At 38.5% G+C, this 26,162-nt stretch overlaps 1 protein-coding gene across 1 annotated transcript in view; it reads left to right on the forward strand.

Annotated features, from left to right (window-relative positions):
• The window catches only part of LOC126267610 (SCY1-like protein 2), a 1,033,915-nt gene that overhangs the window by 991,931 nt on the left and 15,822 nt on the right, over nt 1-26,162 (forward strand). The window contains exon 18 of the mRNA XM_049972911.1: nt 3,714-3,854. Within this exon, the coding sequence (XP_049828868.1) occupies nt 3,714-3,854 (141 nt within the window). The remainder of the gene's footprint in view (nt 1-3,713; nt 3,855-26,162) is intronic.

Genomic DNA, 26,162 nt, shown 5'->3' on the forward strand with positions numbered 1-26,162 from the left:
AGTGTCCCCAGTGGAGCATAAGCTGTCATGAAAGTGATGGCTGGACACTTCCCATATTGACATCTACTACCTAATAGGTGTCTGGATACTTATGATAAGATAGTGTGCATGTTAGAATGAATAAATCAAAGAAGGGAAGCAACAGGAAAAGAACATGAGAAACAGAAAGACTGACACAGTGGATAGTTTCAAACAAGGTAACAATAGATAAAAGGGAGATTTAATGTAGATGAAAGAAAGATTCATCAGGATACTATACATTCAGTGCTTAACACTGACAACTACTGCAAATACTGAAAGCAGTTCTCAATTTCATGTGTAGTTTAAATACCCAATGGACAGTTCAGTAATTTTTTGTAAATAATAATTTCTTCTTAAGTGAATGCAAAATTCTGCCTGTGTGTGTGTGTGTGTGTGTGTGTGTGTGTGTGTGTGTGTGTGTGTGTGTGTGTGTGTGTGTGTGTCCGCATGCGGGCACGCGCGCTCGCGTGCGTTTGTGTATCACAGAAGCTGTTTATAGCAAGAGGAGGGGCAGAACCTTTTTTTCTTACAGATTTCTGTTCCTGCAGATTTACTTATGGTGCAAGGTAAGGCAGTAGTTTCAACTAAAAAATGAGGTCAAACTAACAGCTAACTTTTTGCATGTTTGTTTCTGTATGAACTAGAACAATAAATCAGGTTTTATAAGCAAACTGAAAAAAAAATAGTCAGTGTGAAATACAAAATTCTTACTGTTCAGAAAGAAACTGAGTACTTTTTTCATAACTACTTTGCACACAAGGAAAAAATATGAGATTGGGTCTGATCTTAATTAAACAGACATAGAATTCCCAGTCCACTGAAACACACTATTTTAATTTCAATTTGGATGCAGATATCCCGAAAATGTATACTCATAACTTCATAACTGAAGACTGCAATGCATGGAAAGAGTAGAGGATGTCTTCATTCACTGGAAGTCAAATGGCTAATGAAGACAATGTTGCTCCAGAAATTATGTGTAGATGCCAGACAAAATGAAGGTAACTGTCAGAATGACAGTAAGCATCATTAACCAACAATGAGTACATTGTCCAAAATATATTACTGCTACAAATAAAATAATCATAAATATTTTCACAATGTGAGAGGATTGTTAATAAAACGAACTCTTGAGTAACACAGCAGGATACAAATAAAAAAAGATTTGATAAGCTATTACAACATATTTATATCTGCAAAAATCAAACAATGGAAAATTCAGAATGGAATAACAATATGAATCTTAGGATAGATTGCTATTCACCATATACATGAGGCATTGAACAGCAGACAGGCACATTTAATAGGGCTGTTAGATTGAGCTGTCAGAGAAAGTCCTTCATCAGATGGAGAGCAGGAGGGCAGAGGGTTAGGGAGAGGATTGGGGGGGGGGGGGGGGGGGTGCAAACACACTTGATTCATAGCAAAGAAGGGAAAGCAGAAATGTGGAAGGAGTATATAGAGGGTTTATACAAGGGCGATGTTCTTGAGGACAATATTATGGAAATGGAAGAGAATGTAGATGAAGATGAAATAGGAGATATAATACTGCGTGAAGATTTTAACAGAGCACTGAAAGACCTAAGTTGAAACAAGGCCCCAGCAGTAGAAAACATTCCATTACAACTACTGGCAGCCTTGGGAGAGCCAGGCCTAACAAAACTCTACCATCTAGTGAGAAAGATGTATGAGACAGGTGAAATACCTTCAGACTTCAAGAAGAATATAATAATTCCAATCCCAAAGAAAGCAGATGTTGACAGATGTGAAAATTACCAAACTATCAGTTTAATAAGCCATGGCTGCAAAATACTAACACGAATTCTTTACAGATGAATGGAAAAACTAGTAGAAGCCGACCTCGGGGAAGATCAGTTTGGATTCCATAAAAATGTTGGAACACGTGAGGCAATACTGACCCTACGACTTATCTTAGAAAATAGATTAAGGAAAGGCAAACCTACGTTTCTTGCATTTGTAGACTTAGAGAAAGCTTTTTACAATGTTGACTGGAATACTCTCTTTTAAATTCTGAAGGAGGTAGGTGTCAAATACAGGGAGCCAAAGGCTATTCACAATTTGTACAGAAACCAGAAGGCAGTTATAAGAGTTGAGCGGCATGGAAAGGGAGCAGTGGTTGAGAAGGGAGTGAGACAAGGTTGTAGCCTGTCCCTGATGTTATTCAATTTGTATAATGAGCAAGCAGTAAGGGGAAAAAAAGAAAAATTCAGAGTAGGAATTAAAATCCACGAAGAAGAAATAAAAACTTTGCTGTCTTCGATAGAATTACAATATCATCGGCGAACCTCAAAGGACCGGGAAGAGCAGCTGAATGGAGTGGACAGTGTCCTGAAAGGAGGATATAAGATGAACATCAACAAAAGCAAAAAGAGGATAACGGAATGTAGTCTAATTAAATTGGGTGATGCTGTGGGAATTAGATTAAGAATTAAGAAGGTTAAAATAGTGAACGAGTTTTGCTATTTGGGGAGAAAAATAGCTGATGATGGTCGAAGTAGAGAGGATATAAAATGTAGACTGGCAATGGCAAGGAAAGTGTTTCTGAAGAAGAGAAATTTGTTAACATCGAGTATAGATTTAAGTGTCAGGAAGTATTTTCTGAAAGTATTTGTATGGAGTGTAGCCATGTATGGTAGTGAAACGTAGACGAGAAATAGTTTAGACAAGAAGAGAATAGAAGCTTTCAAAATGTGATGCTATAGAAGAATGCAGAAAATTAGATGGGTAGATCACATAACTAATGAGGAGGTATTGAATAGAATTGGAGAGAAGAGAAATTGGTGGCACAACTTGACTAGAAGAAGGGATCGTTTGGTAGGGCATATTCTGAGGCATCAAGTGATCACCAATTTGGTATTGGAGGGCCGCGTGGAGATGAATACACTAAACAGATTCAGAAGGATGTAGGTTGCAGTAGATACTGAGAGATGAAGAAGCTTGCACAGAATAGAGTAGCATGGAGAGCCGCATCAATCCAGTCTCTGGACTGAAGAGTGCAACAACAAGACATGTATGGCCACTGTCGTCTCCAGGAGGTGTGTGTGTGTGTGTGTGTGTGTGTGTGTGTGTGTGTGTGTGTGTGTGTGTGTGTGTGTTTCTCCATTTGATGAACTGTTTTGCTCCATAGCTCAAATCTAACAATCTACTATTAAATGTGCAAGTCTGCTGTTTAACACTTTCTCTTTGTGGTACATAGCAATCTAACCTAATATTCATACTTTTGTACTTGGTGTGAACATGGAATCATCATCCTGATACTCTGAAATTGTCTTATAACACAAACTGAATGTAAATACAGAAAAATAATATATAATAACTATATTACCATTGAGCAAGGAAGCAGTAAGAATAATATCAGTGTACTTCAACATACTACATGCCAGTGAAGTAAATGGCCATCTAGAGTAAAGAATCTTTATTGGTAACTGATCATACAAGGTGAAATAGACTTCATCTTTGGTAATATCAAAATAAAATCTGCTAGCAACATTACTCCACACAAACAATAAATAAGTTAGCATTCTATTGTAAACTAATGAAACTTTTCAGTCAGTAAATCATATTGTGCAGAATAAAACACATCTACGTGTCACATGCACTAACAGAAATGATGCACCTATACATATGTAATATGTGCAGCTAATAAAAAATTGTATTCATGTCCTATGCAGGGGGGAAGCATGCCAAACACAAGCAGCAGTGTTCCATTCTTGCTGAGTTCCAGTATGAGCAGCATACGCTCACGGCGACCATCTGCATGCTTGTCCAGCTCTCAAGGATCAGGACTACTGCAGCAGCTCGGATCAGGCATGGTAAGACAGATTACACTAGGACCCTCTTACCACCATCCTGTGAATGGAAGGGCATTACCCACGACTGCTAGTGTCAGGAAATGTCCTTCTTGGATGTAGAAAATGAAACAGATAAAAAAAAATAGTGGTGCAAGTTTTGCTACAATTATGTTTTTAACTTTTGGACATACACACTTGAGTTACATATGTATATTTTATACACTGACATTTACATGCATAAAACTGATACATTTCCATCAAGCTGGTCTTTGTTGCATGAAGTCTATCTGTAAAAAGTGAGTGATACAGTCCCCACTTCATAATCCCACTGACTGTATGCAACAACATACTTATAAAAAATACAAATTTATTTTTTCAAAGAGGAATATTTATATACACACACAAACATACACACACACAAACACACACACACACACACTTAGATACCTAGACTGGTAGAATTCTTAGACCAATAATGACATTAAATGCTACTTTCCTACAAAAAGTATCTATTATATAAATGTAATTCTCAATAATTCAATCATAACAGGTATAAATCCATGACCAATGAGGTTGGACAACACGATTTTAATATTTCTTAACAGAATATTTTTTGCATCAGTCTATTCTGATACCTTTTGATACTAATTAGGAGACAGAACTCTTTAGTCAAACCATGCTGTCTTGTTTCCAATAATGACTACATATTAGCAACTGTTAACATTAATATCACATGACATATTGCTTGCTCCTCCTTCTGTACTATTTCCAGCACCTACATTTCCAGTGTACCTGCATTTCCTGAAATGTGGTAACAGTAGAAATAACCAAAATTTGGCATTACACTTCAGATTGTGTGCCTCTAATCTAATACATGGATCTCTACTGACATTCCAGTCTTTGATGCCTTTTCTCTTTCCGTCCTCTAGCATTTCAATTTTACTAATACATATCTGTGTCACTGTGCATAATATGGTGTGAAATCAATAATTTTTGGAAGAAGTGACTTTTTAATAACTGAATTTTAGCTCTCATTACTAAACACACTACACTCACATTTTTTCTCATACCTGTTCCTTCTAAGTACAGTGAGTGCACATTATTTATTGACAGTGAGAATTCCTCTTCTTACAGTTAATGTAGTGCACTCATGGCCAGTGTGTATGCAATCAATATACTATAATTTTCTTAAAGCATATCTTTAATAAAAGTGACCAAATCATGTCACAACTATTATTGTGCCTGTCCTACATATTTAGTGCCTAACATTTGATTTCAGTCAAAAGTTAAATTGCTCTTATCTATTAAAATAGTTAAACACACAGCTTGTTTGAAATATCAGCACAAACTGGTAACTTGATAATTACCAACTCTATATCTCTCAGGGTTACTATTTCACAAAAATCTCATGACTTCCAAAACCAAAACCTCAACTGTCTTGAATGCTCTTAATTTAATAGATGCTTCAAATATCCAAAAATATTTGTTGTTATTAATAGCATAATTTTGTAAAATCTGTCCCTTTATATTAAAAACAAAGATTCCAAGACTTACCAAGCGGGAAAGCGCCGGCAGACAGGCACATGAACAAAACACACAAACACACACACAGAATTACTAGCTTTCGCAACCGATGGTTGCTTCTTCAGGAAGGAGAGGGAAAGATGAAAGGATGTGGGTTGCGAAAGCTAGTAATTCTGTGTGTGTGTTTGTGTGTTTTGTTCATGTGCCTGTCTGCCAGCGCTTTCCCGCTTGGTAAGTCTTGGAATCTTTGTTTTTAATATATTTTTCCCATGTGGAAGTTTCTTTCTATTTTATTTACATCATCATTAATTTGAAGTAACTGTGGATGACTTCCTAATTTTGTTATGTAACATATGTTAATCTTGGCTTAGTCATCCAAAAACCAACAGAAACTAACATAATATAATTTTCATGTTCTTCTCCTAGCAAGTAGAAAGTGAAAAACCTTATTGTATCAAAATAGATATAGTCATCTCTTAAAGCTTTAATAACCAGCAAAAGTCTTCCCATAAGTTTTATTTTTCTCTGAGTGTAAAACTCTGACAACATAACATATAAGATTACAAACAAGTTTAGAAGTATCCATTCAGAAGAGTAACAAATATGAGATACTAAAATGAAAGCTTCCAGAAGAAAGATGTATTACTCTGCAAAATGAGATCACAGCACAGCAAACAAGTGCAAAGAAACATTGATAACTGTTTGCTCACATAGGATCTCATGTAAGTTTCCTTATGCAGAATAAAATAAAATAAATCACAACAGTATATGTGAAAGGAAGAGGTTCGTCAGTTACTAATCAATGGCCTACATTTCAGAGCAAGGCAAGGAAGATGAAGTATAAATGACATGTAATTAAGAGTCCCAGTTCAGCAGCACAGAAATGAACAACAAGAAATGAAAAACGCAGATAGGATAGGAAACATCATAAATGAAAATTGCAAATGCATAAGATGACTGTAAAGAAAAAAAATATCCTCATAATATTATAATACCTATAAGGAATATGTAATCAGTTGAACAGAAATAGCAAAAGAAATGAGAGGCTCAATAGCAACTACTGACAACTTATTTTTACTCTTTCCTGCACCCTACATTGCTACATGTAATATGTACATCCATTCCCTTGCTCATTTTCTTTTTCTTACTTCATTCTCTCTGCATTTATATTTTTATCTTTTTCCTTACTGCCTATATAATTGCCCTTAAAGATTTCTCCCTTTTTATCCTGTCTCATATTCTTAAATTACATTTGTTTACAAATATCTGTCTTATATATGCTTTCATTATGTATTGTGAGTCTTCATTTTTTAGCATTCACCTAACCTTACCTTCTGGATGCAAACATCGTACTACTCCTGTCACTCTTGTCATTCAGTATTCAGTATTGCTTTATGTACATCCAGTGCCTCTGTATGTAAAGTTGCTGTTTTATTCAATCTTGTTTGATAATTCAGCAAGAGAAAAATCCATTTAACATCAAATATTACAATCAGTACAGACCAGGAAACCATTCTTAGGTGAAGATGGACATACTGAATGATTGACTTCACTCTTTAAATAAATACTTTTGAGACGGATATGTTTCACTTAACTTCAAGGTGCTGTTAAATGCTTGTGATCTTAATGACTGATAGCAGCATAAAACAGGGCATTTAACATTACATTACATGACTGTTTCATTTGTGATGTTTCTTAAAACAGTTTTTGGTTTTGAATTACTGGAAATAATGAAAGAACAGCTTGTTCAAAAACAATAGTGCTTTCATGGCAAATAACTTAAAATACATCTGTCTGATTGACGGGGGAATTGTCTTTTTGTACGTGCAATTCACACAGTTTACTTCTTTTGTCCTGTTTTACTAAAAAGTATGTGATCCTGGAGACTCCATAGTTGTGGGACAATGAATTGAAAAGTTCAGTTCTCAGATTTTTCTAACAGTAATTATATTAATTTTTGTATTGAGTACATTAAAATTTTTACTAGTTTCCGTTTTATTGTAACTGATTTTAGTAGCTAAACAATGACTGGAAGTAAATTTTTTGTTGGTTGAATACTGCCACTAAGTAGCATACTCTTAACTTTCCGCATTGTCTATACAACCACTTATATCTTATACTCTTCATTCTTCTGACTTATACTTCACCATAAATTGTTATCAGACATACTTGCTCATACATTTTTATCTCCCTGCTTGAGGGCCTTTGTTTCAACAAGAGAAAGGAAGAAGACAGACAAAATGTGGTCACCTTGTTTAAAAAATCCATAATCATATTATTGTATGTGCTTTATAAATATCAACTTAGTATTTTGCTGGATATTAATTAGTTCACAGTAAATGGTGGATGGACATATGCTGAGTTTTGATGTTCCACTTCTATTTTATTTAACTATTCATTAGGCTATTCAATGCCTCCTCAGTATATAGAATAGTTATTTGTGTTTACTCATTTCATATTTTTTGACGGATTTCTCCTTCTGTTGCACTTTACACCTCTTAGCTTTGTCAATAAGAATTCATAAAAGAGCTCAGAGTATAACATTAGTTTAAAAATGTTCATCAACTCTACACTGTTCTGAACAGAACAGTATTTTACTACTTGGTAATATGGCAGCTGATATGTTCCTGTATAGCAATGAGTTGAAAACCAGTTCAGCCTAACAGCTGTTAAGGTATTGACAGTATCAACACAGAATACAACATGATACAATTTACCATGTCTTGCTGACATAATAAAGCATGATTTGACATGGAGATCATGTTATATGAAAAAAGGATGTCTGGACTATGTGAGAATCAAGCACAAACCCTTTTTGTTCCTATGTTGATGCTATACCAGCTGAGCCACCTAGCTACAACACTGCCAGCTATGTTAGTTTAAGTAATTACTGAGCTCAAAATGGTATTCAATGACAACTTGGTCCTATCCTAACATTGGAATACACCAAGAAAGGAAAATGTGAACAGAAAGATGAGAGCACAATTATCATTATATTATGATTTCAAGTTATATTTTTACTTTGTGTAAGAATGCCTGTTATTATTTCTGTACAATTGTTATAAGCCAAAGCAAGGCATGAAAAGTGAAACTAATATAGTCTTTACATGGTACCGGGAACTATTTCTGTGATATTTACAAATGGATATGAAAAACAAAGATCTAAGGAGTCAGTATAAAGTGGAGAAGCATCCATTAACATGGCATACTCATAACACTGAAATTTAATTGCCTTTTGAAGCAATTATGCATCTGTGTTATCCATTAGTTGCAAAATACAGCCCATTCTAACCAATCAAATTTTTTTATGTTATCTTGTAAATAAGTTGACAAGCAAATGCTTAATATACTACATTAGAGCCCAACTGCTGAAACAGTCTCTACAGATACACAACAAGAATACAGCAACAGCAAACAACCTTGTTTTTGTCAGATTTGTGATTTAGGTACACAAGACAGATAGCTAAATTATATTCAGTTTCAAACATAAAATATCTTACATAATTATTCTGAATTTGCAATTTCCAATAGTAAGTATTTGTCAAGTAAAATAAGGTATAGGTAAATTTCACAAATATGACTGACTTTGAAGCCAATATATTAAAAGGAAGTAAAGTGTGTTTTGGACATCTTCCAAGATGCTAAACATATGTAGTAAACAACATGATTTTCAGCAAAACTTGCATCCTCACAGATAGGAAATACTATACAAGTTGCATTCTTGCCACTGTGTTTGCCAGTTGAACCTAGCATTCACACCTGCAGAATATCTTAGTATGAAATCAAAAAGTATATATATACATATATTTCTTCTACAAATGTAAAAATATATTTTAAAATGGTAAATTTTCAAATGTACTTGAAGATAAAGGCAATTGTAACATGACAAATTCCATGTAACAGTTAAATGGAATGTTTACCTTATATAGGAAGTTAACTTGTTGTTCTGTGTTGTGTCTTTTGTGCCTAAGACATGTATCTCACTTTAAAAAACTTATCTTACTCTTGTTTCGAGCATCATATATGTGTAAATTAACACTGAGATCTTTCTTGTTGAGTCTTTACTCCTACTGTTTATCTGATGGTAATATTTATTAATATGGAAAAATATTTTAGCATTGATTGTTGGTTGATAGATAATTATATAAGACTGTTACAGCTCAGAGATTTTATGCTGTAGATGGTTAAATATTGATTCAGCTCATTTGTGATATGGCTGCTTTTGCTTGGCATTTGACAATCATGGAATGCAATTATTAGAAAGTCGAGAGCATGACAGTAGGTGTACAAATATCACAGCCCCTGTATATCTTTGAAACAACCTTTGGGTATAAGATTATTCGGCTCATATCTCATAGAGAACCAACTAATTTCATGGTAGAGATCCAGTTGAATTCAATTTCATGTTTCCCATAAAGTAGTACAGTATACTACTGCATGTTCTCCCACTCCTCCTGTTGTTTTATATTCTGCTTTCTCTGTTAAAAGATAATTGAGATAATTTTGCCATTTTACAGCTCCTTAAAAAAAATACCTTGTAAAAATCTATTTTCCTGATGATAAACACAGACAGGACAATAACTACGTAGGCTTCCACTGCCAGTGTCATGATGATTAAAATTCTTCTAAGTGTTGTACCATGTCACTGTACAAAATACTTTAATTATGAACAGTAAAACCAACATTTCAACTATATTACCAGGGCCTTCCTCAGGGCAGGACTCATTTTGGTGGATGAAAGTTTATTGCACACAATCGGTTCAATATATCATTCTTGTGAAATTTTATTAGGCCTAGAATATTGTAAGCTATTCATGATAAAAGGGGAGAGGTTAGGAAAGAAGCTATTCATTGGCTAGCCACTTGTCAGTTACTGGCAGCAGTCAGCGAATCACCGCTTGCATTCTTGTGGGCACACTTTCTTTGTGGTGTTCCCCTATAGCTGTTTAAAAAAAAAAAAAATGTCTGTTGTGTCTGTGCCACAACCACTCATAACCCACTAGACAGGGGTAGCTAGCAGCCAGGATACCAGAAGTTTGTAGCCATCTTCTTTATAGATGGTGTCTGGCTGCCTTATTAATAACTTCAGTTAACTTTCGACTTTTGCGTTGGTTCCTCCGTGACTCTCTCATCAGGAAACGGGCGCCCTGGAAGGAGATACGCTGCCCACTGTCATGCTAGTGTTCTGCTATTTAATCCCACATACCATTCATTTTAACAAAGAGATAGAGGGGCTGGCCAGTGCTTACCTCAGCTCAGTACAGCCGATAGATACACAAAAAACAACCGAAAATTTACGTTCCTAGCTTTCGGAATAAATGTTCCTTCATCAGGGAGGAGAGAGGGTAGAGAAAGGGAAGAAGGGAAAGTGGATTTAGTTACTCACAACCCAGGTTATGAAGCAACAGGGGAAGGAAAACAGGGAGGGTAGCAAGGATGGAGGCATGGTTGTCAGAGGGAAGCCAAAGATATTCTATTGTAAGTACTGTGCCAGCTTCAAACCAAAGAGGATGCATACAGAAGTAAAGAGGTATATAGTATAAAGGTGTAGGATGAAAAGATGCATGAATGGCTAAAGAGGAAAGGGAAAGAGGAGAAGACTGAAGAGTAAATGGGAGTCAGGTTGTTTAACGTAGGTTCAGTCCAGGGGGATGGCGGGATGAAAGGATGTGTTGGAGTGCAAGTTCCCATCTCCGCAGTTCAGAAGGACTGGTGTTGGGTGGGAAAAGCCAAATGGCACATACGGTGTAACAGGTTCCTAGGTCCCTAGAATTATGCTGAAGGGCATGCTCCGCTACTGGGTATTGGACATCTCCTAGGCAGACAGTTCGTCTGTGTCCGTTCATGCGCTCAGCCAGTTTAGTTGTTGTCATACCAACGTAAAAGCCTGTGCAGTGCAGGCATGTCAGCTGATAAATGACATGTGTAGTTTCACATGTGGCCCTGCCTTTAATTGTGTATGATTTACCAGTAGCGGGGCTGGAGTAGATGGTTGTGGGGAGATGCATGGGGCAGGTTTTGCAGCGGGGTCCGTTACAGGGGTAGGAACCGCTGGGTAGAGAAGGTAGTCTGGGAATATTGTAGGGTTTAACAAGGATGTTACGGAGGTTAGGGGGGCGACGAAAGGCAACTCTGGGTGGTGTGGGGAGAATTTTGTCAAGGGATGATCTCATTTCAAGGGTTGACTTGAGAAAGTCATATCCCTGGCGGAGTAATTTATTGATGTGTTCGAGGCCAGGATAATATTGGGTGACAAGGGGGATGCTTCTGTGTGGTCTGAGGGTAGGAACATTGTTGTTGAACGGGGAGGAATGTATTGCTCGAGAGATCTGTTTGTGGACAAGGTCTGCAGGATAGTTGTGGGAGAGGAAAGCACTGGTCAGGTTATTGGTGTAATTGTTGAGGGATTCGTCACTGGAGCAGATACGTTTGCCACGAATACCTAGGCTGCAGGGAAGGGAGCGTTTGATGTGGAATGGATGTCAGCTATCAAAGTGAAGGTACTGTTGTTTGTTTGTGGGTTTGATATGGACACAGGTGTGGATGTGAGCTTCAACAAGATGAAGGTCAACATCCAGGAAGGTGGCTTGGGTTTTGGAGAAGGACCAGGTGAAACTCAGATTCGAAAAGGAGTTGAGGTTATGGAGAAAATTAAGGAGTGTTTCTTCACCATGAGTCCAGACCACAAAGATGTCATCTATAAACCTATACTAGGCCAGGGAAAGCAGCTGTTGGGTCTTCAGGAAAGCCTCCTCCATGCGACCCATGAAGAGGTTGGCATAGAATGGAGCCATCCTGGTTCCCATGACCGTTCCCCTGATTTGTTTGTAGGTCTGGCCTTCAAAAGTGAAGTAATTATGAGTGAGGATGAAGTTGGTAAGTGTGATAAAGAACGAGGTTTTTGGAAGATCTTCGGATGGGCGTTGGGAGAGGTAGTGTTCAAGGGCACACCCAGGGTTCTTTGCCCTTGAGCACTACCTCTCCCAACACCCATCCGAAGATCTTCCAAAAACCTCGTTCTTTATCACACTTACCAACTTCATCCTCACCCATAATTACTTCACTTTTGAAGGCAAGACCTACAAACAAATCAGGGGAACGGCCATGGGAACCAGGATGGCTCCATTCTATGTTAACCTCTTCATGGGCCGCATGGAGGAGGCTTTCCTGAAGACCCAACAGCTGCTTTCCCTGGCCTGGTATAGGTTTATAGATGACATCTTTGTGGTCTGGACTCATGGTGAAGAAATACTCCTTAATTTTCTCCATAACCTCAACTCCTTTTCGAATCTGAGTTTCACCTGGTCCTTCTCCAAAACCCAAGCCACCTTCCTGGATGTTGACTTTCATCTTGCTGAAGCTCACATCCACACCTGTGTCCATATCAAACCCACAAACAAACAACAGTACCTTCACTTTGATAGCTGACATCCATTCCACATCAAATGCTCCCTTCCCTACAGCCTAGGTATTTGTGGCAAATGTATCTGCTCCAGTGACGAATCCCTCAACAATTACACCAATAACGTGACCAGTGCTTTCCTCTCCCGCAACTATCCTGCAGACCTTGTCCACAAACAGATCTCCCGAGCAATACATTCCTCCCCGTTCAACAACAATGTTCCCACCCTCAGACTACACAGAAGCATCCCCCTTGTCACCCAATATTATCCTGGCCTCGAATAGATCAATAAATTGCTCCACCAGGGATATGACTTTCTCAAGTCAACCCCTGAAATAAGATCATCCCTTGACAAAATTCTCCCCACACCACCCAGAATTGCCTTTCGTCGCCCCCCTAACCTCCATAACATCCTTGTTAAACCCTACAATATTCCCAGACTACCTTCTCTACCCAGCAGTTCCTACCCCTGTAACTGACCCCGCTGCAAAACCTGCCCCATGCATCCCCCCACAACCACCTATTCCAGCCCCGCTACTGGTAAATCATACACAATTAAAGGCAGGGCCACATGTGAAACTACACATGTCATTTATCAGCTGACATGCCTGCACTGAACAGCCTTTTACATTGGTATGACAACAACTAAACTGGCTGAGCGCATGAACGGGCACAGACGAACTGTCCGCCTAGGAGACGTCCAATACCAAAACCTGGGTTGTGAGTAACTAAATCCACTTTCCCTTCTTCCCTTTCTTGCTCCTCTTTCTTTCCTGATGAAGGAACATTTATTCCGAAAGCTAGGAATGTAAATTTTCGGTTGTTTTTTGTGTATCTATCGGCTGTACTGAGCTGAGGTAAGTACTGGCCAGCCCCTCTATCTCTTTGTTAGTATTTGTTTCACATCTTTATATGAGATTTTCCATTAATTATTTAGACACCATTCATTTTGTGCTACTCATGTCCTGACTGGCCCTCCTGTCTCCACTATGTAGGAAACTCTACACTCACAACATATTTTGTATACTCATGCAGTCTTTAGTTTGTTGACTGCATCCCTGGTGTAACCTACCATGTTGTGCGTCATGTGGCTGCTGCGGAAAATTAGTTTGAAACCTTGTCGGAGACGACATTGCCTGGTCATTCACTGACACCCTCCATATATGGTAAGTGCTCTACTGGAAGCTTCTCGTCCTTGCCCCTCTTTCCTCGTTTCATTTCAGATGGCATTGGTTGCCTTTCTTATAATATTGCTGTCATAACCATTGCTGCTAAACATGTAGTGTAGCTTCCTCAATTCTTCTTTGCTCTTGTTAGTGTCTCTTACATGGTATGCACAGGTAGTCAACAAGTGCAGAACTGAATACTTCTGAGCTGGGTGATGGTGGCTCTCCATGTGCAGGTACCAATTTGTTTGAGTCAGCTTCCAGTACACTTACCATCCACAGTTTTGGACAAGGAGATATACAGAACTGTGACTGGTACACTAGGATACAAAGTGAAACAGAAGCCAACCCAAAACAAATCAGTACCTGCATGCTGACAGCCACCATCACTCAGCTCAGAATCCATTCAGCTCTGCACACACTGACTACCAGTCCCTGTCAGATAAGTGACACTAAAAGCACCAAAGAAGAATTGAAGTAGTTACACCACCCATTTTGCATCAACAATTATGACACGAATGTTGTAAGGAACATGACCAAGGCCAAGCAAAATAAACTGATAGAAAAAAAGGAAGAGAAGCTTCTGCTAGTGTACTTACCACACGTGAATGGCATCAGTGAATGGCTAGGCAACATCTTCTGTCAACAAAGAGTCAAACCTATTTTCCACAGCATCCACAGGACCCACAGCATCATAGGTTCCACCAGGGATGAAGTCAACAAAATAAACATTGCAGAAGCATATGAATTATGTTGTGAGTGTGGAGCTGCCTACATAGGGGAGGCAACAAGAACGTTATCACACAAGTACCAGAACCTGAATAGTTGTGCGATTAGTACAGCATAAGAAATCGACTATAGTGGAACACCACTATCACTGTGGACAACCTTTATTGTTCCAGGAAGCCCATGTGCTGGCAAAAACGTCATAAATGTGACAAAGCAAAATTCGAGAGTTGCCTGAAATTATTTAACACCAAATAACATTAACAGAGTGGATGGCTATAAGTTTATGCCATCCTGGATGTCAGCTATCCCTGTCCAGGAGGCCATGAGTGGTTGCAGAGCAAAAGCCTCACTGGACACGGATGTGACACTCTAACCAAGCACCTACATGGGAATTGCCACTGCATTTTCATACATACCAGGAAGAAAACATGCCCACCAGGTGCCAAGAGCTGATTTGCTGTCACCAATTACTGACAAGTTGGCTAGCCCACAAATATCTTCTTTCCTGCCTTCTCCCAATAGGTCTTGACTAGCCTATTATATTCTAAGGCCAATAATAAAAGTTCACAAATGTGACGTACTGACACCAATCATCTGCTATAAATAGAGCCACCCTTCCTCCACCAAAACAGGTCTTGCCATGAGGAAGGCCACTCTAATATGGTCAAAAAATTAGTTTTGCAGATTGTAATTAATATATTTTATACAAAGATATGGTACAATACCTTGAAGAATTTAAATCGACAGACAGGAAAAATTTATTTATACTTTAAATGCAGTATTACACTGTATATGAGTTATGGTAGTTTGTAATGTGCAGACTAAAGCACCTAACTGCATAAGCAAGACAACACAGGAATAAAATGATCAATCCAGTGCCAGAAGAACTCAAAGACAATAAGAGAAAGCAACTATTTTCGAAAAATAACTTGGGAACATTAGCAATGAAAAGGAAATCCTAATGTACATGTACACACAACACCACAGCAAAAATAGAAGTAGAGTGACAGAGAATGGGATTCACATTTTCAATCTGCTCTGGCAAATAATGCCCCAATTCAAGTTAGCAGATTAAAATATCATCTGAATGAGTCTGGGAAACAAATTAAGAGAGGCTCTGAGTGTTTACAGAGCTACATAGGTTATCTGATTATTCCTTTCCAGTAATACATTCTCATGTGAACAGAAAAGAATAATAAATTGTACACATACCATCAGTTACACTAGATTTTCCATGTATTTGGGTCATCTTCAACTAAAACTTTGACTGACAGAATCACTCATTAATTGCTGAAAAGAGCACAATATTGTACTCACACACATGTAGATACAACAGAACCAGAGAAAAAGGGATAAAAGAACTACTCCTGTGAAGTAAAAACAGATTTGGTTAAAGAAATCCTATGTAAAGTAGATACTACAAAATGTGTGCCTTCAGAAAATGAATATACATCCACTCTGATTTACTATGTGTGCCTCTGCTGTAGAGAAAGAGAAATACTTGCATATCATGCCATCACTAAGATACTTTCTTCAAGGCTGGTATTATTAAGTTCTACTTCCAACAGTTAATTAGTTACTTTTTCAAAAGCAAGTATACATTGCAATAATTCATACAGGTATTATTATCTCAATTATTTTTGAGCTGTCACTTGGAATATAAAATAACAACTTCAATCAAACAAACATCAAATCCAATGTCAAGCTAAAATGGCCAACAATGACTTTTGACATACATACCTTGTAAAATATTGTTCCTCAATCTTATTTGTGGTACAGTGAGAAAAGGATCTGTTTCATGTTATACACTTCCATTAGTAATGAAAATGAATAGTGATTCAGGACAACATATCTTCATTATTTGGAAATGTGGTCCATATTTTTACTATTCAAAATTACTGTATGCAGACTAGATGTAATGAAAAATTGTTAAAGGTGTATCAGTGTTTTGAAATGTCAGTATTTACAGTTAATGGTTTGACATACTTTATATTAACATATTTACAACATCAGTTTTCATTGTTATCCATGTACTTATAGGACACTACCATAAATAAAAAATTCTTTAGGATAGCAATGAACAACCAACGTCATGCATGAAAATAAAATGATTTTGCAGGTACATGCAATGTAAAGAGACAAGTAATTCTCCAAGAATTTCAACAATAATGTGAGGAATGAAAGAACCATAAATCAACTAAATAAACAACATTAATCTGATCATTGTGCGTATCTAATTTTTTTATACATAATCGGTAAAGTTACCCAACACTTTTTAATATAACCAGTATCCAGAAAGATATGTATCAGAGTGTAATTACTGTTTACTTTATTAGAACATTTGTATATTTTAAAATAGCCTTATTGCATAAAATGCAGCGCAAGAAGAGAGCATTTTTACACTTCTCAGAAAATTATATTTCGACAATCTACTGTGGTAAGTTTTAATTTCAAACTTCGAGAAGTTCCTTAAAATTTGAAAGCCTTCATTACATTTAAAGAAACTCTTCTCCACTTTTCATCATGTGACAAGTAGCCAAAATTCAATTTTTGGTTTTCAGTGGATAAGTGTGGGGAAGTCAGAAAATATCTTCCAGTACATTTTAATGACATATAGCAAGGAAAAACTAATTTCATGATGTTCTAGCTTAAATATTGGTTACAGTTTCATAACCTCTTTCTTTTCCCATTAATCTGTACTCCTATCTTTATCTCTGGGTGATACCATCTGATCATCCAAACAACTCCTGGTGCTCAAGACTCATCATTTGCTTCTCAAAATATTATTTTCATTTTATATTTCCATTACTCTTCTGTCCACTGCCCACAGGAAAAGAAAGAACATTATAGGCAACTCTCTTCCCAATAATTCCATGAGCAGTAAGCAAACTCACAATTCCTTACATCCTGTGAAAGAACGCTGACAATTTATTACTTAAAAAGTCATATTTCTTGTATTGTTACCAATGAAACTTCCAATGTCTGCACTACAACAGTGAGCAAACAATTGCAAAATTCATACCTATCCAGAAACTAATTGTAATTCAATGAGATCACACAGAATGAAATCTTCAGTTTTCTTGCAAAGTCAGGCTTCAATGATCAATTTCCTCTGTTGTAATCAAGATCCAACCATCATAAATGAACATGTAATGTGTCTATCAACTGGGCAGCATGCATATGCAGAAGTAAAAGAATTTGTATATACAACCACCAATTACATTGATGCTAACAGTGAAGTGATAGTTTTAGCACCACATATCATTTGGAAAAGTAAAAACACAGCGTACCTCTGTGTTGCCACTCAAAATTGAGAGCATGTTCCTATATTCCACTAAGAGTATATCTGCTGTTAAAGTAGCTGTTGTTTTTGTTGTGCATTCTAAGCATAATAGCATTCTCAAGACCAGAAAGATGGTGCAATGAACAAGGTTTACATCTCATCCAACAACTGCTAATTTGTTCAAATCTCAATATATATGTTGTGTCAGTGATTTGCACAATATCCTGATACTGTATGTATGAAGAGACCAAGCTATTTCTGTTCCCACTAGGAGTGTTACAAATCTGGGGAACTCTCAGACCAAGACTGTCTTTTATTGAGCAGAGTGTGCTCTTGGGTTGTCAGAAAATGGGTGACTTTCATATCTACCCATAATGCTTCTATTTTGTTGTTCAACAGACAGTTGAGTTATGGTAGTTTACTTGAATCACCTTGCAAATGTTTCTTGCACAGCATTAACTCAATGTCTTGTTCATTATAGCTTTTCTTTTGGAATATATTCTGCCAATTTTAGAGTGCAGGTGTTCCTCATTAAAAAACTGTTCCAGTTATTTAAATACTGATGCATTCAATATCTGTCAAATCATTGTGTAATTTCGTTATTAGCAGGGGCAAAGTTGCATTTTTATATCTGTGATGTGTAAAGTTGTGTAGTCATGTGCCATTTGTTTATTTCTCTCAAATAGTCTTTGTACGTTACTGACAGTACAGTTAGCCGTCTCCCGCCGAGCAGTGTGTCAGCAGTGTGCAAGTAGCATTACTGCATTTACTAGGCGGTCTTGTATTTTAATAATCGTTTAAATTTTGTGACGAATTGTTTGTTCTCTCTGTAGATTAGCTGAGACATTCTTTACACAACAGTGTTAGCATAGATAGGGGCTGCGCCTGTTGTGTTCGGATGTGGGCCATTTGGCATACCTTCTCTCCCAGCTTCAGGCAGTGTTGGCTTCGGTCACACAGCTTGAGGCTGTTGCCAATGGGCATCATTGTGGGTGTCTGGATGGGGGTTTGTCGGGGATGGCCAGCTCGTTCCATGCATCCCCCGATCGGACTATGGCCATGGCTGCCTGGGATAATGCTGACATTGAGGCTGACCCCTCTACCATGGTGGAGGGGACGAAAGACATTATGGAGGGCTGAACGGAAGGCCTCTGCAGTTTGTCTGATGAATTGGTTTCAGGATCTGTCTCCAGCTGATACTGATCTTCGGCCGGACATGGCTGCACGTCCTGTTCCAGAGGTTGCCCCTCAGTCTGCATGCTCTGGGTGGTCGCAGAGGGTGGGCTTACTGGTAGTTGGGAGCTCCAAAGTCAGGCACGTAATGGGGCCCCTTAGGGTTATGGCTGCAATGGAGGGGAAGAAAACCAGTGTACCGGGGGGAGTCATTCCAGATGTGGAAAGGGTCCTTCCGGATGCCATGAAGGGTACAGGGTGCACCCATTGCAGGTGGTCGATCATGTCGGCACTAATGATGTGTGCCACTATGGATCGGAGGAAATCCTCTCTGGCTTCTGGTGGCTATCTGATTTGGTGAATACTGCCAGTCTCACTAGCAGGATAAAAGCAGAGCTCACCCTCTGCAGCATCGTCAACAGGACTGACTGCGAACCTTTGGTACAGAGGTGAGTGGAGGGTCTGAATCAGAGGCTGAGACGGTTCTGCGACCGTGTGGGCTGCAGATTCCTCGACTTGCACCATAGTGTGGTGGGGTTTTGGGTTCCGCTGGATAGGTCAGGAGTCCACTACACACAGTAGGTGGCTACATGGGTAGCGGGGGTTGTGTGGCGTGGACTGGGCAGTTTTTTAGGTTAGATGGCCTCAGGCAAGTACAGAAAGGGCAACAGCCTCAAAGGGTGCGGATCAAAATCAGCACATGTGGGGACAACTAGCAATCGGTATTGTAATTGTAAACTGTCGAAGCTGCATTAGTTAAGTACTGGAACTTCAAACGGTGATTGAAAGCATCAAAGCTGAAATCATTTTAGGTACAGAAAGCTGGCTGAAGCCAGAGATAAATTCTGCCGAAATTTTCACAAAGGCACAGACGGTGTTTAGAAAGGATAGATTGCATGCAATCAGTGGTGGCGTGTTTGTTGCTGATAGTAGTAGTTTATCCTGTAGTGAAATAGAAGTGGATAGCTCCTGTGAATTATTATGGGTAGAGGTTATATTCAACAACTGAGCTAGGTTAATAATTGGTTCATTTTACCGACTTCTCGACTCAGCAGCATTAGTGGCAGAACAACTGAGGGAAAATCTGGAATACATTTGACATAAATCTCCTCAGCATGTTATAGTCTCAGGTGGAGGTTTCGATTTACCAGATATAGACTGGGACACTCAGATGCTTAGGACAGGTGGTAGGGACAGAGCATCGAATGACAGTATACTGAGAACACTATCCGAAAATTACCTCGAGCAATTAAAAAGAGAACCGACTTGTGGAGATAACATCTTGGACCTACTGGTAACAAACAGACCTGAACTTTTTGACTCTGTAAGCACAGAACAGGGAATCAGTGATCATAAGGCAACTGTAGCATCCCTGAATATGAGAGTAAATAGGAATATAAAAAAAGGGACGAAGGTATCTGTTTAGCAAGAGTAATAGGAGGCAGTTTTCAGACTACCTCATAGATCAAAACGAAAATTTCTGTTCTGACACTGAAAATGTTGAGTGTTTATGGAAAAAGTTAAAGGCAATCGTAAAATGTGTTCTCGACAGGTACGTGCCGAGTAAAACTGTGAGGGATGGGAAAAACCCACCATGGTTCAACAACAAAGTTAGGAAACTATGGCGAAAGCAAAGAGAGCTTCACTGCAAGTTTAAACACAGCCAAAACCTCTCAAACAGAAGCTAAACGATGTCAAAGTTAGCGTAAGGAGGGCTATGCGTGATGCGTTCAGTGAATTCGAAAGTAAAATTCTATGTACCGACTTGACAGAAAATCCTAGGAAGTTCTGGTCTTACATTAAATCAGTAAGCGGATCAAAACAGCATATCCAGACACTCTGGGATGATGACAGCATTGAAACAGAGGATGACATGTGTAAAGCTGAAATACTAAACACCTTTTTCCAAAGCTGTTTCACAGAGGAGGACCGCACTGCAGTTCCTTCTCTAAATCCTCACACGAACGAAAAAATGGCTGACATCAAAATAAGTGTGCAATGAATAGAAAAACAACTGAAATCACTCAACAGAGGAAAGTCCACTGGACCTGAGTACACGAAAGAACTTGCCCCCCTTCTAACAGCTGTGTACCGCAAGTCTCTAGAGGAACGGAAGATTCCAAATTATTGGAAAAGAGCACAGGTAGTTCCAGTTTTCAAGAAGGGTCGTTGAGCAGATGCGCGAAACTATAGGCCTATATCTCTGACATCGATCTGTTGTAGAATTTTAGAACATGTTTTTTGCTTGAGTATCATGTCATTTTGGGAAACCCAGAATCTACTCTGTAGGAATCAACATGGATTCGGGAAACAGCAATCGTGTGAGACCCAACTCACTTTATTTGTTCATGAGACCCAGAAAAACCCAGATAGATGCCATTTTCCTTGATTTCCTTGACGTTTGACACAGTTCCGCACTGTCGCCTGATAAACAAAGTAAGAGCCTACGGAATATCAGATCAGCCATATGGCTGGATTGAAGAGTTTTTAGCAAACAGAACACAGCATGTTGTTCTCAATGGAGAGACGTCTACAGACGTTAAAGTAACCTCTGGCATGCCACAGGAAAGTGTTATGGGCCCATTGCTTTTCACAATATATATAAATGACCTAGTAGGTAGTGTCGGAAGTTCCATGTGGCTTTTCGCGGATGATGCTGTAGTATACAGAGAAGTTGCAGCAATAGAAAATTGCAGCGAAATGCAGGAAGATCTGCAGCGGATAGATACTTGGTGCAGGGAGTGGCAACTGACCCTTAACATAGACAGATGTAATGTATTGCGAATATATGGAAAGAAGGATCCTTTATTGTATGATTATATGATAGCGGAACAAACACTGGTAGCAGTTACTTCTGTAAAATATCTGGAAGTATGCGTGCGGAACGATTTGAAGTGGAATGATAATATAAAATTTATTGTTGGTAAGGCGGGTGCCAGGTTCAGATTCATTGGGAGAGTCCTTAGAAAATGTAGCCCATCAACAAAGGAGGTGGCTTACAAAACACTCGTTCGACCTATACTTGAGTATTGCTCACCAGTGTGGGATGCGTCCCAGGTTGGGTTGACAGAGGAGATAGAGAAGATCCAAAGAAGAGCGGCACATTTTGTCACAGGGTTATTTGGTAAGCGTGATAGCGTTACGGAGATATTTAACAAACTCAAGTGGTAGACTCTGCAAGAGAGGTGCTCTGCATGGCGGTGTAGCTTGCTGTCCAGGTTTTGAGAGAGCACGTTTCTGGATGAGGTATCGAATATATTGCTTCCTCCTAGTTATACCTCCCGAGGCGATCATGAATGTAAAATTAGAGAGATTTGAGTCCGCAAGGAGGCTTTCCGGCAATCATTCTTCCCGCGAACCATTCACGACTGGAACAGGAGAGGGAGGTAATGACGTCCCCTTCACCACACACCATTGGGTGGCTTGCAGAGTATAAATGTAGATCTAGATGTAGACTATCCCCTGGGCCAACTTATGGAAGCTGAGCACGTAGCATTATAAAATAACACCACAATATTAATTACAATAGAATTAGTTATGACAGTCAGCTCTGGAAAGTGACAGATACCATCAATGCTTGATGTGACAAGAAAACCAAGACTGTTTCATTCAGGAAAGTCCGGCAACTCTACAGAATATAAATCGTGAAAATTTCTATAACTGGAAAAATAAGCCAATAAAAATAACCAGACAAAAATTTAACAGTGATAAATCGATTTGGGCTGAAAGACAAACCTTGAGAACAGTATGAAAGATAACTGGTGAAAAGTTAATTGACAAGAGAAAGGCACAGCTGTAAATTTTTTAAAAAAAAATCTAATTTACAGTAAAAAAAAGCATACACACCATTAGCAAACTTGTACCTATGTTTGTTGATTACAAAAAAACAGTATGCTTATATGTGACTAACAAACATAACAGTCAGAAAATATACAGCAATGTTGCACAACAATTGTTAAGATGGATGATGCGCCAGCACATGCCCATAAAAAGTGTAAGAGGAAGTTATTGAAATAAAGAGATCAACAATTTAACTGAGTGTGAACAAGTAGGTAATTAGCCAACATATTGAGAAATGTACCATTTTAAGGCAAGGCATTGGTTTTAGGAGTGTTACATAGTTTTGCCATATAAATAGAAAAACTATAAATTATTGATAGAATTTTGCTATGGGTTGTCTCGTTCTCATGTTTCATCTTGCATTGAAGAATGAATCACTTATCTCACTCTCATTGCACACTTTTTTATTGTTGTTGTTGTTGTTGTGGTCTTCAGCCCTGAGACTGGTTTGATGCAGCTCTCCATGCTGCTCTATCCTGTACAAGCTTCTTCATCTCCCAGTACCTACTGCAACCTACATCCTTCTGAATCTGCTTAGTGTATTCATTTATTGGCCTCCCTCTACGATTTTTACCCTCCATGCTGCCCTCCAGTACTAAATTGGTGAACCCTTGATGCCTCAGAACATGTCCTACCAACCGATCCCTTCTTCTGGTCAAGTTGTGCCACAAACTTCTCTTCTCCCCAATCCTATTCAATACTTCCTCATTAGTTATGTGATCTACCCATCTAATCTTCAGCATTCTTCTGTAGCACCACATTTCGAAAGCCTCTATTCTCTTCTTGTCCAAACTATTTATCGTCAATGTTTCACTTCCATACATGGCTACACTCCAAGTACTTTCAGAAAAGACTTCCTGACACTTAAATCTATACTCGATGTTAACAAATTTCTCTTATTCAGAAACGCATTCCTTACCATTGCCAGTCTACATTTTATATCCTCTCTACTTTGACCATCATCAGTTATTTTGCTCCCAAATAGCAAAACTCCTTTACTACTTTAAGTGTCTCATTTCCTAATCTAATACCCTCAGCATCACCCAACTTAATTTGACTACATTCCATTATCCTCGTTTTGCTTTTGTTGATGTTCATCTTATATCCTCCTTTCAAGACACTGTCCATTCCTTTCAACTTCCAAGTCATTTGCTGTTTCTGACTGACTTGCAATGTCATCGGCAAACCTCAAAGTTTTTATTTCTTATCCATGGATTTTAATACCTTTTGTATCCCTTACTGCTTTCTCAATATACAGATTGAATAACATCAGGGAGAGGCTACAACCCTGTCTTACTCCCTTCCCAAACACTGCTTCCCTTTCATGTCCATCGACTCTTATAACTGCCATCTGGTTTCTGTACAAATTGTAAATAGCCTTTCACTCCCTGTAATTTACCCCTGCCACCTTTAGAATTTGAAAGAGAGTATTCCAGTCAACATTGTCAAAAGCTTTCTCTAAGTCTACAAATGTTAGAAACATAGGTTTGACTTTTCTTAGTCTTTCTTCTAAGATAAGTCGTAAGGTCAGTATTGCCTCACGTGTTCCTATATTTCTACGGATTCTAAACTGATCTTCCCCGAGGTCGGCTTCTACTAGTTTTTCCATTCGTCTGTAAAGAATTTGTGTTAGTATTTTGCAGCTGTGGCTTATTAAACTGATTGTTCAGTAATTTTCACATCTGTCAACACCTGCTTTCTTTGGGATTGGAATTATTATATTCTTCTTGAAGTCTGAGGGTATTTCGCCTGTTTCACACTTCTTGCCCACCAGATGGTAGAGTTTTGTCAGGACTGGCTCTCCCAAGGCAGTCAGTAGTTCCAATGGATTTACTCCAGGGGCCTTGTTTCGACTCAGCTATTTCAGTGCTCTGTCAAACTCTTCATGCAGTATCTTATCTCCCATTTCATCTTCATGTACATCCTCTTCCATTTCCGTAATATTGTCCTCAAGTACATCGCCCTTGTATAGACCCTCTATATACTCCTTCCACCTTTCTGCTTTCCCTTCTTTGCTTAGAACTGGGTTTCCATCTCAGCTCTTGATGTTCATACAAGTGGTTCTCTTATCTCCAAAGGTCTCTTTAATTTTTCTGTAGACAGTATCTATCTTACCCCTAGTGAGATAAGCCTCTACATCCTTACATTTGTCCTCTAGCCATCCCTGCTTAGCCATTTTGCACTTCCTGTTGATCTCATTTTTGAGACATTTGTATTCCTTTTTGCCTGCTTCATTTACTGCATTTTTATATTTTCTTCTTTCATCAGTTAAATTCAATATTTCTTCTGTTACCCAAGGTTTTCTACAAGCCCTTGTCTTTTTACCTACTTAATCCTCTGCTTCCTTCACTACTTCATCCTTCAAAGCTACCCATTCTTCTTCTACTGTATTTCTTTCCCCCATTCCTGTCAATTGTTCTCTTATGCTCTCCCTGAAACTCTGTACAACCTCTGGTTCTTTCAGTTTATCCAGGTCCCATCTCCTTAAATTACCACCTTTTTGCAGTTTCTTCAGTTTTAATCTACAGGTCAGATTGTGGTCAGAGTCCACGTCTGCCCCTGGAAATGTCTTACAACTTAAAACCTGGTTCCTAAATCTCTGTCTTACCATTATATAATCTATCTGATACCTTGTAGTATCTCCAGGGTTCTTCCATGTAAACAACCTTCTTTTATGATTCTTAAACCAAGTTTTAGCTATGATTAAGTTGTGCTCTGGGCAAAATTCTACCAGGCGGCTTCCTCTTTCATTTCTTAGCCCCAATCCATATCCACCTACTACGTTTCCTACTCTCCCTTTTCCTACACTCGAATTCCAGTCACCCCTGACTATTAAATTTTCGTCTCCCTTCACTATCTGAATAATTTCTTTTATTTCATCATACATTTCTTCGTCATCTGCAGAGCTGTTTGGCATATAAACTTGTACTACTGTAGTAGGTGTGGGCTTCGTATCTATCTTGGCCACAATAATGCGTTCACTATGCTGTTTGTAGTAGCTTTCCTATTTTCCTGTTCATTATTAAACCTACTCCTGCATTACCCTATTTGATTTTGTGTTTATAGCCCTGTAGTCACCTGACCAGAAGTCTTGTTCGTCCTGTCACCAAACTTCACTAATTCCCACTATATCTAACTTTAACCTATCCATTTCCCTTTTTAAATTTTCTAACCTACCTGCCTGATTAAGGGATCTGACATTCCACGCTCCG

The sequence above is a fragment of the Schistocerca gregaria genome, chromosome 4 (genome assembly GCF_023897955.1).
Source record: "Schistocerca gregaria isolate iqSchGreg1 chromosome 4, iqSchGreg1.2, whole genome shotgun sequence".
Taxonomy (NCBI): Eukaryota; Metazoa; Arthropoda; class Insecta; order Orthoptera; family Acrididae; genus Schistocerca; species Schistocerca gregaria.